Source organism: Triturus cristatus, chromosome 8, assembly GCF_964204655.1.
Source record: "Triturus cristatus chromosome 8, aTriCri1.1, whole genome shotgun sequence".
In the NCBI taxonomy this organism is placed as follows: domain Eukaryota; kingdom Metazoa; phylum Chordata; class Amphibia; order Caudata; family Salamandridae; genus Triturus; species Triturus cristatus.
The window spans coordinates 464,960,357-464,974,319 of NC_140591.1; the positions used below are offsets into that span (position 1 = coordinate 464,960,357).

General features: G+C 43.0%; 1 protein-coding gene across 2 annotated transcripts in view; it reads right to left on the minus strand.

Moving 5' to 3' along the window:
- KPNA3 (karyopherin subunit alpha 3) overlaps nucleotides 1–13,963 on the minus strand; it is a 743,375-nt gene that overhangs the window by 263,320 nt on the left and 466,092 nt on the right. For both annotated transcript variants that reach the window (XM_085621926.1, XM_085621927.1), the window contains one exon: nucleotides 11,242–11,346. In XM_085621926.1, coding sequence (XP_085478052.1) covers nucleotides 11,242–11,346 — 105 coding nt within the window. The remainder of the gene's footprint in view (nucleotides 1–11,241; nucleotides 11,347–13,963) is intronic.

Here is a 13,963-nt window from a genome sequence, read left to right on the forward strand (position 1 = left end):
ATACTAGACCAGGGTCAGAACTTAAAGGTACCAAAGATTTGTGAACCAGAACGGTCTATGTAATACAGGGGCTATTTGGATCATTTAGCTATAAAGCGGTCATGCTGTCCATTCTCATTTTGACATCCTTTTATTGTAGGAGGGATCGAAAGGCCTTCAAATCTAGTTTATGTGCATATTTATGTGTAGCTTATGTTCTAGCAGAGACCATAATCTGCTTCCCAAGAGGTTCTTTAAGTGTGGTCCTAACCTTTCACTGGGGGAATCGGTGGTTGAATGGAGATAAGGTTAGACCTCAATAGACCTTGGCTTAATCTTTTCACCAAAGCATGGCAGGTCTCATGCTTTCTATGATGACGCAAATGGCCCCAGAGGGAATTTACTTGTCTCCACTATTTGTCTAGTTCATCCTTTTTCTTGGATATCTCTGTGGTATGAGAGGAATACAGGTTGAAAGGATTCTTAAAGGAACTTTGTATTTTCTTACTATTATTCACCTTTTTGTGGTCCTATCTTGTAGTAAGAGACTTAACTTCATTCCTTGGGAGGGAGTGAGGGAGTGAGTGAGTTGTTTTAGTTTCCTCTTTTTATGAATAATTGAAAACCCTGAAATAGAACCCCAGGTTTGTTTCATTGTGGTGATACTTTCTCAATTGCAGCTTTCAGCAATATTTTTTATTTGCCATTTCAAGACATCCACATGACAATGGTCTTCTTTGCTTGGAGGTGCTATTGGTGGCAACACTGCAAACTACTGTATGACTAATTCACCATATCGAGCACCCAACAATCCCATGTAATCCTTCTCCATGCTTGAATTTTGTTTTTGCCCCTTTCCTCCCACTGGCTCGCTTGATGAAAAGGGCAGGATGTATTGGGAGTAAGATTCAACAACTTTCTTGCTACTTGTCAGAAGAAGACACCCTGTTTTCTATTTTGCCTTTCTCCTTATGGTTGCCTATGCAGTGGTGTGACCCTGCGAACAAACGCCCTGCCTACAGAGATGGAAGGAAAAACTTTGATTGAAAAAACTCAGGCCACATTGATGCCTTCTATAAAAGGATAAATGGAGTATTGTTGCCTCCATTGCAGAACTCCTAGTGATTACTCTGTAAGCATAAGGTCTTAATTATTTGATGAACATCCTCCACATGTTTACCAAGTATCAATTACTATTGATTGGATTTCGGGTCTAAAGGTAGTACTTCAAAGCCACACAATTCACAATATGGCATCTGTCTGAAGGTCGTATTGAATGTGTGAAAGGATGCATCTTTAAGGGCTGACGACGTTCCCTCGCCTTCTCCCTCAAAAGCTTTTGCTTGCTCTTTACAGTCATCAGATAATTTATTAAGGAATGTAGACATGACATTTGACAGTTGTTGATAATATTGAGCTAGCTTGGCACTTGATTTAGCAACTCTTACTATTTTTGTCAAAACTCCCCTTTTTATCTACTGAAACCAGACCTGGTGTGGCAGGGTTACCTGATCTCCGCTACACTTCTGCTGAAATGACAGTTTTTTTATTTGGTTAGACAGACATGCTGGGGCTGTGTTGGGGACTTTGTATTTCTTCTCTGGAAACTAGAGTGGTTCCAATTTTAGAGATGCATGAGACCCTCCTCCCTTATATAATTCAACACTGGAATATTACGGATTGACCTTTTCGCAGAAACTTTAAACTCTAAAAGAAAAAGTTTTTCCTCCACAGTTGACACAGGCAAGTTGCATTTTTCAGCTGCTCTGTACACTAACAAGTGGAAGGTGTATATATTAGGTGAAGAGCCTCTCGGCATTGGAATTGGTTGCGCCTCTTGGACAATCATCCAATTTCAGATCTTGGTTTATGGTTGTAAAGCATCAAAATTACTAAGTCTGGTTGTCAACCATATCTTGATCACTTACTTCTGAATGCCTGTCATGCCCAATGTCTCTGCCATGCTCTTGAGTTTGAGTGACCAGATCCGCTTGAGCAACAATTTTAGGGCATGGTCCATATTGCAGTTTGGGAGGGTCTATTGGTTGCAATGTCAAATCTGCTGGCTGTATCTGACGGAGTTAGCTTTTGCTGTGTAGAGGCAGTCTGCTGTAAAAAAAAAAAAACCATCGCCTATTTAATTGAGTGTTAAAAGCCATTAGGCACATGTACCATCTGCATACGAGGAGACAGTGAGGGAAGGATTTCTGTAGGCTGACCATAGTAGGTAGGTTCTTGATATCCACATGGCTTTTGTTCATCATCCAAATGATCAAGAACGATTTATGCCAGATCATGCAGCATTTCAGCATGAGAAGGTCCATCCGACTGTACATCATTTTAGCCAGAGTTTAGCTGATCGTCAGATTCTTGCTCTGAAAAACATCCATGCCCAAATTTAGATGATGATTCATTTAACAGCTGCTACAGTGGCTCTTGTGTAATTCTAATTGGGGACACCAAATATGACAAGGGCAGATTGAAACTTAAGTGTTTGAGGCAAAGCCTTGGTGATGGTAGTCACTTGGGTACTACAAGCTAAAGTTGTTATTGCAGTCTTAGCTGTCACTGCTTACGTAGTCAACAAAGGCATGTTATGTTATATTAAAATTACTTATGAAGCGCATGTACACCGGTTGGTTTCTTGGCGCTGTAAGTTGGGAGTGACTACAGTCCTGGACGGTTAATCATATGCCTGGGGAAACAGCCATGTTTTGAGGTTGATCATAGGCCTGGGTAAACAGCCATGTTTTGAGAAGTTTCCTGAATCTAAGGAGGTCTGTACAGAATCTGATGTAAACGGGCAGGGCGTTCCAAATCTGCTGCCACCTAACCGCTTTGATTTATAGTGCAGGGTGACCAGTAAGTTCTTAAGGGCTGATCGCAAATTGTGGGTGGGTATGCATCTCAGAATGAGATTGGAGATGAAATCTGGGCATGTGTCATGTATAGATTTGAAAATAAGGCAGCTGATTTTGAAGGCACATCGTTGGGGTACAGGGAGCCAACATAACTTCTTCATAAGGGGGAGGCACGTTGCCATCTGGGGCGGTGAAAAATCAGTCTTGCGGTCTGATTCTGCAAAAGTTGCAGTCTTTTTACTAGATATAATGGCAGGTCGAAGTACAGGGAGTTGGCGTAATGTATGTGGGAAATAACATTTCAATCATGCTAACTGGACCAAGATTCCCCTGCCCCATTTGTAATTTAGAGCCAAGAAAACTCTGAATTTGTAAAAATTTAAAGAAATTGCATTTAGGGAGGCCAAACTCCTTCTGTAAGAGTGAAAATGGCTTCAGGCTACCTTCTTGACTTAGATCGCCAATAACCGTAATCCACAGATCAGCCCATCTAAGCGTAATCCTATCTTGGAATAGTTGCGGTAGTAGGCCGTACGCTGAGAGGGGGGTGTACAAGTTAATATTTGATCTATTAAATCGTTTCCTAATTTTCTTCCATACAAAATATGCAGATTTAATTATTTTAAATCTAGTTTTCTTATAGTAGCTGGGTTCAAGACTTTTAACTAGTCTTTGTCGAGCACATTCACCTAAAAGCATCTCATAGATTGTAGGGTTAGTAGCATCAGATCTAACTGTTTTGGCAGTAACGAGTATCTCCATATGCTGCAATAGAGCAGCCAGATGATATAATAGCAAATTCGGCATACCCCAACCCCTCCTTAATCTTGGAAGAGTCATCCATTTTACTGCCCTTCTAGGCTTCTGGAAACTCCATAAGAATCGAAAACAAATCTGTTCAATTTTGGAATAAAGAGGGTGGAAAAATTAATGGAATAGTTCGAAAAAAATATAAGAATTTAGGAAAAATAGACATTTTAATAACATTGCATCGGCCATGTAATGATAGGTGCAAATGATCTAGCCTCTCCAGAGAAGTGCTAATAGTATGAATAATAGGTAGTGTATAAAGTTCGGGAATACGTTCTACATCCGGTGTTATTCTGACCCCTAGATAGGTAGCCTCTGAAGTTGTAATATCTAGGGGGCAGGACACATCCGAATGTAGACATTGCGTTTTGTCCACATTCAATTGATAGCCGGAGAAATCACCAAACTGTTTTGCGCAGGTATCCACAGTAGGGAGAGCGAGCCTTAAATTGCTGGTAAAGATCGCTATATCGTCAGCATAGGCCAATGTTTTATACAAGATATTGTTCACAATTACGGGCTCAATATTAGTTTCCCTTTCAAGTTTTTCTAAATAAGGATCGATATAGAGCGAAAATAATAATGGAGAACAGGGGCAGCCCTGTCTGGTACCCCTGGTTATGTTAAATGTTTGTGAATTTTGTCCAGATATTCGAATAGTTGCTTCCGGCGATGTATAGAAGGCTTCAATGGCTTGAATAAATTCAGGAGAAAATCCTTTCCAGTACAGGACAGACCACAGGAACCGCCAGGAGACCCTGTCAAACACTTTTTCTGCGTCCAACAGGATCATCCCAAGCGGAGATCCCGTGGCCTGCGCCCAGTCAAAAAGGGCAATTGCTCTTTTGATATGATCTGTGGTATCTCTTCCTACTAAAGGAGTTCTAACAGTGCAGAGCCTAGAAGCAATTATTTTTGCATATATCTTGCTTTCGGCCTTGATTAGTGTGAGACGTCTATAAGAGCCTGGATTGAGCTCCGGTTTTCCCTTTTTCTTGAACACAATGATCGTAGTCTTTTGCCAAGATTTGGGAGTCAGCCCCTGTTGAGCTAGCTGAAACAGCGAAATTAAGATAGGTTTCAGCGTTTGCCGAAATTTCCTGAAAAACTCTAAGAGGATTCCGTCTGACCCAACTGCTTTGCCAGATGCTAAAGATAAGATCGCGGCCTCAATTTCATCCCAAGTAATTGGGGAATTAAGAATCTCGTTTTGTTCCACGGTTACTTTACTCGTGGTTATTCCATTTAAAAATCCCATAATACTATCGATGGCAGCTTCTTCTTCGGCCTTATAAAGTTGACTATAAAAATTATGAAATACCTTTAGTATTCCTTGCGGGGTATCCACAACTTGATCCTGCTTATCCTTTATCCTATTAATGCCGTTATTCACAGCTCTTTGTTTAATACGTTTAGCCAAAAATGTCCCTGTTTGCTCCCCAAGTTCGAAAATGTCTGATCGATATTGTATATATTTAGAAGCAAGTTCTTCAGCATAATGTGAGTGTATTTTGGTTTTAATAATCGAAATTAAATTTAAAAATTCGTCAATATTTTGACCAGCACTAATCTTCCTAATAAGCTCTAGCTCTGCTACTGTTAATTTATCAATCCAAGATTTAATCATATCTTTAGTCTTCCTCTGGAGATATAATGAAAAGCTAAGTGTTTCCCCACGTAAAGTGGCTTTAAATGCATCCCATACAATGGTTTCGGGGGCGGTACCATTAATGATATTAAAAAATTTAGAGATCCATTTAGCCATGTGTTGGCAATAAGCCTCTTCCAGTAGGAGTTTTTTGTCAAATGTCCATTCATTTACATTCCTAGGGAGACCATATAATGTCATCTCAATAATTAATGGGTTATGATCAGCGATACGTCTCGGATGTAGGTTGATGTTAACTTTATCTGCTAACTGTTGTGAGCAAAAAAAATAATCTAGCCGTACAAGTTTTTTTTTTTGCAGTCTTTTACTAGATATAATGGCAGGTCGAAGTACAGGGAGTTGGCGTAATGTATGTGGGAAATAACCAGGGCTAGAACTACCTGCACCAGGGCTTCCCTAGTGAGAAATCTGCTGATTTTCCATAGCTGATAAAAACAGGTAGAAACCACAGTTCCAATCTGGGACTTCCTAGATAGGTCACAGTTGATTGTGAATCCAAGGCTCTTAGCTGAGGAGAATGGAGTAGGGGAGGAAGAGCCCAGCTCAGCTGGCCAGAAGTGTGGGCTCCAAGGATTGCAAGTGCCGCCTTTCAGGATCAGCTCAGTTTTATCTGGATTCAATTTTAGGTGGTTGCTGTTCATCCAGTTACGAATATGCAGCATTGTGGCTTGGAATTCGGATATGGAGTCGGATGTATTGTCGATGGAAAATATTAATTGCAGCTAGTCTGCATAATTAAATGTGCTCACATTTCTTTGTAGTAGATACAAGTTAAATAAGTGCGGGGATAGTGAAGAGCCTGGAGGTACACTGCACGTAATCATCATATTGGGTGCAGTAAAGTGGAAGAGGTGAACAGACAGGGAACGGTCCTCCAAAAAGAACATAATCCAGTTGAGAGCCGACCCCTGGATACCTGCTTCCCTGACAATCTAAAAGGATACCATGGTCGACTGTGTCAAAGCCTGCTGACAGGTCCAGTAACACCAAGGCCCGAGGGATGCCCCTGTCAGCATCCTTCCGTAGCTTATCCAATACAGTCAATATTACTGTCTCAGTTGAATGTGCAGGTCGGAAATCTGCTTGTTTAGGGTCGAGGTAATGGGACTGTTCAATGAATGAGCACAGGCAGTTTGCCATACAAGATTCCAATACCTTAGCTAGGAAAGGGAGAAGGGAAATGTGGCGGTAGTTCATCGGTGTCAGGGGATCTGCCCCGGGTTTTTTCAAAAGGGGAACTATGATGGCTTTTTTAAAGGCTCTAGGAACATGGCCCTAAGTTAATGACTCATTCATGAGATAAAGAGCAGGCTCAGAATTTGCGGTGAAAGCTGTCCTCCCTACATCTTAAAAGAAGTTATCAGTAGGGGAGCAGATTTAACTTTGGACAGGAGCCCAAAAGAGTATCTTTGCTGATTGCAGGGAAGTGATGGAGGAGGCAGGAGTTTCTTAGTGCCGTTGGTAAAGCATGAGCATGGCTAGCATGAATGCTGGCTTTAATTGAAGTGACTTCGTTGATAAAAAAAGGTGTTCAACGAGTTGCACAGTTCCTGAGAAGGGGTGGGTTTTATAATATCAAGATTAGATAGCTCATTGACAATTGTGAATATTTAATTTGAGGTGCAACTTTAACGTGTTTTTCAGACGTCCTATTTGATGGTGAGGCTATTAAGAGATGATGCCACATAGACCACCAGTCTATTTCTTTATGAAAGGGGCAGAGGGTCTCTTTGAACGTGGTCCATGATGCTCAGAAGCCACCTAAGAATGAAAATGCTTTGGTGTAGCTGCTTCTAACTTGTCCTTCTATTCTGAGCAATTTTTTCCCCGATGATTCCTAGAGAGACTTTGCATTTAGAAAACACAGCAGCCTGCCGCCTCTGCCTTTTACAGTTTTGCTGCTGAATGACACAAATCTCAGACCTTGAGGAAATCTCCCAATTCACAGAGGTACAAGATACACTTCACGCGAGGGTCTTCAGTGAAGAGCTTCTTGGATCATCAGTCCTCACGAAGTTGGGAAGAGTACTAGGCTGAGAAAATTCAGCCATGGTTTAGAAAAAGAAAAAAAGAAAATAGTATCTCAGACCCTGAAAAATTTAGGATGTTCAACTATATGCTCACTGGAAGAGAAGATTGCAAGTTGAAATTTCACCAGATTCTGAGCCGAGCTCAGGAGATCAAGTTTTGCCTTTTACAAGGCAGTAAGAAAATTGATAGTTGGAGCCTCTGTGGAGGTTTGGAGCCTGAATACATTTTTATGATTTACTTAATTTTCAATCCCTTCTGTGTCTATGCAAGAGCAAACGCTGCCAGGTTCTGCTTATGACACATTGTGGCTGACCAAATCACGCTGCACATAGCTTTTATTTATGAGATCCAGGGATTGGCTGCAGGGCCAGGCCGTTTGCTCAAGCCACCATGATCGTCCAAGACCCACTACGCACTGCCTTCCGAATACCCATTCTGTGCACAGAATTCAGCAGACTCTGTCCAACCAACCACATTAGACTCTGTAAAGCGGGTTTGCCTTGCAGAAGGTACACTGTGCTAGCTGCCAAATTTCATGCACATTAATTGAACAATGCCAAAGGAATTAGTGAATGAAACTCCAAATGCCCTGCAATTTATCTTCGCTCCGCCTTAGCAGAGGAGCTTCTCCTGGTGGACGCCTTATCTGCATAGGTGTGTGGCCAGCACTTGGAGAATGTCTGAGGTGCAGTAGTAACCCCGAAGAGGAACATTTTGAATTGGTAGTACTTTCCGCTGACCACAAACCTGAGGTATCTGCGATAGCCCCGGATGTATTTTATGCGGCATTAAGCGTCCTTCAGGTTGAGGATGGTCATTAAGTCTCCCTGCTGAAGAGGAATAACGTCCTGGAGCGTGACCATAGGAAATTGTTCCGTTCCAATATGATTATTAGTTTAATGGTCTGAGGTCCTGAATAGGTCTGGGGGGCACGTCTTTTTGGGGTTTTAAGTAGTGCAGGGAGTACGCTCCCGTACCCTGCTGATGGTATGGGATGGGTCTATAGCCCCTTTGATAAGGAGTGATTGGACCTCTTGTTTGAAAAGTTGTAGGTGTTCTGGAGAAAGTCTGTGAGGTGGAATGGCGGGAGGCATGGAAGCGAGTTCCAGGCAATAACCATGTTGGATAATATCCAATATCCACTAGTCTGAGGTGATGCACTCCCATGTGGGAAAAAGCCTTGAAGGTGCACTCTGACCAGTTTAGTGTAGTAGGAGGAGAAGGGCGGTGTGGGGAAACAAGTCAAAGTTTGGTGGCAGTTGCAGCTCCTTTGGGGGAGCCACCTTTCCCTCTGCCTTTGGAATTATTGCCCCTGTAGGACCCTCTGAAGTATTTCTTTGTAGAAGACTGGTGTCCCTGGGTGCACTAGTAAGACATAGAATCAGAAGTGTCCTCAGAGGACAGCTAGTGCTTGGAAGCTGGAGTAGCAGTTGACCCCAGAGCCCTGGCAAGGTTCTGGCCCTTATGGGGATTAATGAGCAGGTATTTCTACCTTGCGCCAATCTCTTCTTGCAGCTTGTGGAGGATCAGTTCGACAGTGCCGGTACAGACGGAGGATATGCTGTTTGCTGCAGAAGGTCTTGGCTCTGAGAGCACCTTTGGTTTTCAGAGCTGAGGCAGATGTAGTCTGCATTAAAGTTCAGCTCCGTGTCAGTGTAAGAGTAGCTAGTGCCTAAGCGGTCGGCTTAGAGCGCTTGTTCGGAGCCGAGCCAGAGCAGTGCATAGCATCCAAAGTAGTTTGTCTGTGCCGACCAGCCCAGATTCAGTGGCGGTCCGAAGGCCTGACTCTGGCGCACCACCATGGCTGTGTCCCCTTTGGTGGAGGCTGCTCGCCTCGAGAGCTGTGTCTAGGAAGAGGGCGTACCATAGTCACAGACTGCAGAACTAACAGATGATCCTCAGTGGAGAAAGGTTCCTCATCTGCAGCAGAGGGTTGAGGATGATGTTCCCCTCCTCGATGCACTCAGGACCAAAGAGGTTTGAGATGTCTTCGCCACTCCTGCGCAACATCAAGTCCATGAGCCCAATGGTCAAGAAGAGTCTTTTTGGAACGGAACGAGAGGAAGACGTCTCAGGCAGCTGTGTTGTGCTCATGCACAAAGCTCAAATTACAGACTTGATGAAGGTGGCTCTGAGGATATTTCATGTAGCAGCAAGGACAGAATCTGAATGGTGTCAAATTCCATCACCGTCGAGGCATGGTGGAATGACGTGGCCGAGACAGAGGTAAACCCCGTAAGGCAAGGCCTGCGGTTGATCCGAACCCCGCAGGAGCGAAGTAACAACCGTCGACCTGGGACTAAGAGCAGGGGGGGGGGGGGCGTGATCGAACAACAATACAGAAGAAGTGAACCGAAGAGAGCACCGCAACGGTGTTGACCCGGAGCACTTAAGCACATGTCTGAATCCAGCAGTGGAAAGAAAATCTCACAAAGGAGTCAATGTCCATGCACATTACCATCAACAAGAGTCGCCGCATTGGCATGTGACTTCGAAGATTTCTTTGACAAAAAACAACTTGCACACATCCGAGCCTACTACTAGATGGCAAGAGTATGCACAACATGTGTACCTACAGCCACACATGCCTCAAACATGCTTTTTCTTGCTCAAATTTAAGAAAATACTGTACAAAAAGGTGCTGCATAATTTGCCATCTAATTTGGATGATAATGCTGCATAATTTGGTCTTCCATGCCATTAATGCTCACAGCACCGACAATGGCAAAGCTAAGCTGAAAGATTTGGGGTTGTCATGATTACAAAACCCATATGTTACAGGGACATATCCATATTTTATGGTTTCCTGCGAAGTCTACTTTAATACATTTGTTTGCTTTTATTTCACTAAGTATTGGTATAAATATCCATATTTAACACTTGGACTTATGTCTAAATTTAGAATGGAGTTGGTTTCTTTTGTGACAGCACCAAGAGATAATTGATACTAATTTATCTGAATAGAGTTTTGTTGTAAAGATACATTACTTAAACTATTACTGCAATTTAAATCGGGTGAGTTTATACCTATTTTGATGTATGTGCATACTTCTTACACACTGCAGTGATCTACTGCCAAACCACAAAGATGTAATGTCACTCAGCTTTTTTGCTTTTTTAAATTTCCCCTAGACCTTTCTTAAAATACAAATAAATGATATACATAGATTTCAGTTTGACAGGAATATATGCATCTCTAGGATGAGTGCAAAGGAACTGTACTTAATAAGCCTGACCCTTTCCGGAGAGATCCAAACCATTTCCCTGATCCCACAAACCTTAACATCAATCTTGTACTTCCCATTCGACAATTGGGGTTTCCATTTATGCAGTATTGCGCCACAATACTGTGGTCAAAGTATCAACCTACAGGTTTATCGAGACCATAACATCTACTTCTGAGATACCGATCTATAGTATGGCCACAATATATTTGAATGTTGATATTTTGTGGTGATATTATAGCTGGCTACCAGTTTCACTAGCTGCTGCTTTTGCTTTATCGCCGCCAATCAGTGTTTCTCCTCACTGCTTGTCCTTTTCTCCAACTTCTTGTCCACTGGCCGTGAACCTCCTTTCGCAGTTTCACTTTTCTGTTTGCTACCATCCTCCCTGTTTCTCTTTATGACATTATTTCCTTAGAATAAGTTCACTCCTGTAGTTTGGGAAAAGGTCAGTGTTAAACAGTGTGAAAGCTTTTTCTAGTGCAGTATGTGCTGTAATTTCATTCTAAGGGTTTGACTTTTTTATGCAGACTGAATGAGTGAGCAACTCAATAGATTTGTCCTGTGATGGTAAAAACTAGATGACTGACACTTTTTCAAGAAATTACAGAAAGTATAAAGAACAGCAGTGACACCTTTAGAAGATTAAATGTCTTGATAGCCTCACCTTAGCAAGCTGGTGAATGATCATCGGAATTAAACCAGCATCTATCACAGCCTGGACTTGTTGCTGATTTCCTGCTGTGATGTTGGAAAGGAACCACACCGCTTCCTACAATAGAAAAGAATGAAACTTTAAAACTATTTTTAAAAGTGAGAGTTAAAATTTAATGACCAAGGTATCATTGTGTTGATCAAAAAGAAATATTAAAACGTTGTGGAGTACAAGATAAAGATGGTTTAGAAGCTCCAAAATAAGTAGCTAGTAAGTCATCAATGGTCTAATACTTCCACAATTACTAAAGGGTTCTGCTAATTACCTGAATAAGTTTAATATTCCACCTACTAATAATTGCTTTTTAAACTGAATTTCCTATATACAGTTGTGAAAAACAGGTTACCTTTGGAAATATTCTTTCTGAAGGAAATTATGGCTCAATAGGGTTCCTTCTACAAACCCTTCAAAGTTGTCAGACTGGATTTGAAAAACTTTACAGCAGTCACTATACATCAACATTGCAGTCGAGAGTACATTGGAAATTGTGTCACAGATGCATATAGGATCGCTAAGATGAAGTTAGGCAGAGCAAATAACAGATATTCACAAAGAATTACACAATATCCTCAAGAGTAGAGGCAGGCAGGAGGGTTCAAGGAATCTGCAGGAGCTGTCACTTCCAGCAGAAAGATCATCATCACAAGTTAGTGACTTTCTTCAAATGATAATCGCTCCTGCAGATTCCTTTAAGAACCTGTAATACATGAACTCTCAAGGAGGAGGGCGAGATCTCACTGTATTGGAATGATCTCCTACAGCTTTACCCACTAACACAAGTCTTTTACACAGAGATAAGCGGCAGGTAAAAGGTAGGCAAAATGATAGGCCTACGTGGAAAGGGTAACTACTTTTAGCAAGAAGGATGCTTGGGTCCAAGAGGCCAGTTTGTTTGGGAAGAAAGAAGCATGGAGAATGAGATGATCATGCCTGCAGTTCGCTGACCCTCCAGGTAGATGTAACTACCACCAGATAGGCCATCTTGACGAGTATGCTGCTCAGTCTAATGACTCACGGCGAAAACGCCGTGGTCATTAGACTGAGCAGCATACTTGTCTGCCTTGCTACACATCTCCAGGAGGGGTAATCACCCTGGATAGAGCCTAACTCGGCTCTTGTACATTTGTGTGCTGCAATTCCTCATCACACTGTTCTGAGTGACATTGGACCGTTTACGGACAAGTCCTTTATTCACAGTTGATCGTACCGTGGGAAGTTACACATTCCTGCGTCAGCCGGGATGGAAGTACAACCAGCGGAGTGTTCGATCGATTTGCAGTTCTGACGCCATATAACCCTGAAGTCGTCGTGGGTTTGTACCCGGACGAAACACGTGTTGGCTGGGCAATCGATCTCGAATAATTACAGCGGACACAAGATACCCGGAGTGTTCTGTCAATGTTTTACTTACTTGTTTGTTTACAGTAGTGATTTGCCTAATATTTCATCAAGTTAAGAGACGCAGTATTGGCTCTGCAGTTCACAATAACGTGTGTACAGGTTTTTGGTATAGAAATTTATGGACCTTGTGTCTGTTGAGGGGTTCAGGGTTATCCCTTCGTCTGTAGCACCATACTCTACAAATAACATTTACATATAGATGCACACACGAGTAGGCGCCATCGCATACCGCGTAAATCCAAACCCTTCTTTTGCAATGGCTACCTAGAGCATTGGAACTAGACAGGGTCCCCTAGCGACCCCTCACCTAGGCCATGCACACTGCCATTATGGTATGCATGGCCTTGTGCAGAAAAAAAAAACAAAGTAGACATGGCATACTGCCTGTAAGCAATGCCAACTAGCACTGCCCAAGATATCGGTAAGTCAGTCCTCTAGCAGGCCTAGGGCAGGGTGCACTATATCACAGGTGTGGGCATATCTGCATGAGCAGATATGCCCCTACAGTATTAGGGTATATTCCTTAGTATTCCAAGTGCAAGAGAAGCCATGGAGAGTACATGGGCTGGGAACTGGACTACTCGAGTTACACAGCATCATAATGGCTTCACTGAAACCAGGAGTGTTTGGTAACAAACAACTCCTTGTAAAAAATCTACACTTATGACAGTGTGAGAGTTAATAAACCATGTACTCGGAGGGCACCTCAGAGGTGTCCCCTGAAAACCTACCGACCCTGGTGTGGTCACTTATTGGCTTTAGGGAGCCTGCCACACACAGACCTGCTTCTAGACCCCTGGGTGGAGAGCCTCTGCTCTGTGGGACCAGAACCAATGCACATCCTAGGCAGCAGTGTCCTCCCCCCCCCCACCCCCCTCCTAGGATGGGCCTATAATCAAAGGGGAAGCTTCACAGGCCTGCTGCCTTTGTAATGCGACCCCCAGCCTCTGCTGTTAGCAGCAGATGGCAGTCGCCGGTTTACACCCCCACATTGGGCGGCAAAACCTAGAATAGGCGGTGTGCCCATTTATGCCAAATCCACCCCTAAGGTGAGGAGGCGAGGTGAAGCACATCTTTCAGTCCTCACCATCTTTAAGATGGGGAGAGCCTTCCAATCAGGGCTAGGTCTATGCCCCCTCCCACAGGAGGGTGGCATAATTGAGGGGGTAGTCGCCCCAGGTAATATGCCCACTGGCCCTACATGCTACTCCCCTAAAACGCCCGTAAATGTAGTATTTAGGTGGCTCCCCCAGACCTGAAAACTAGATCAGCG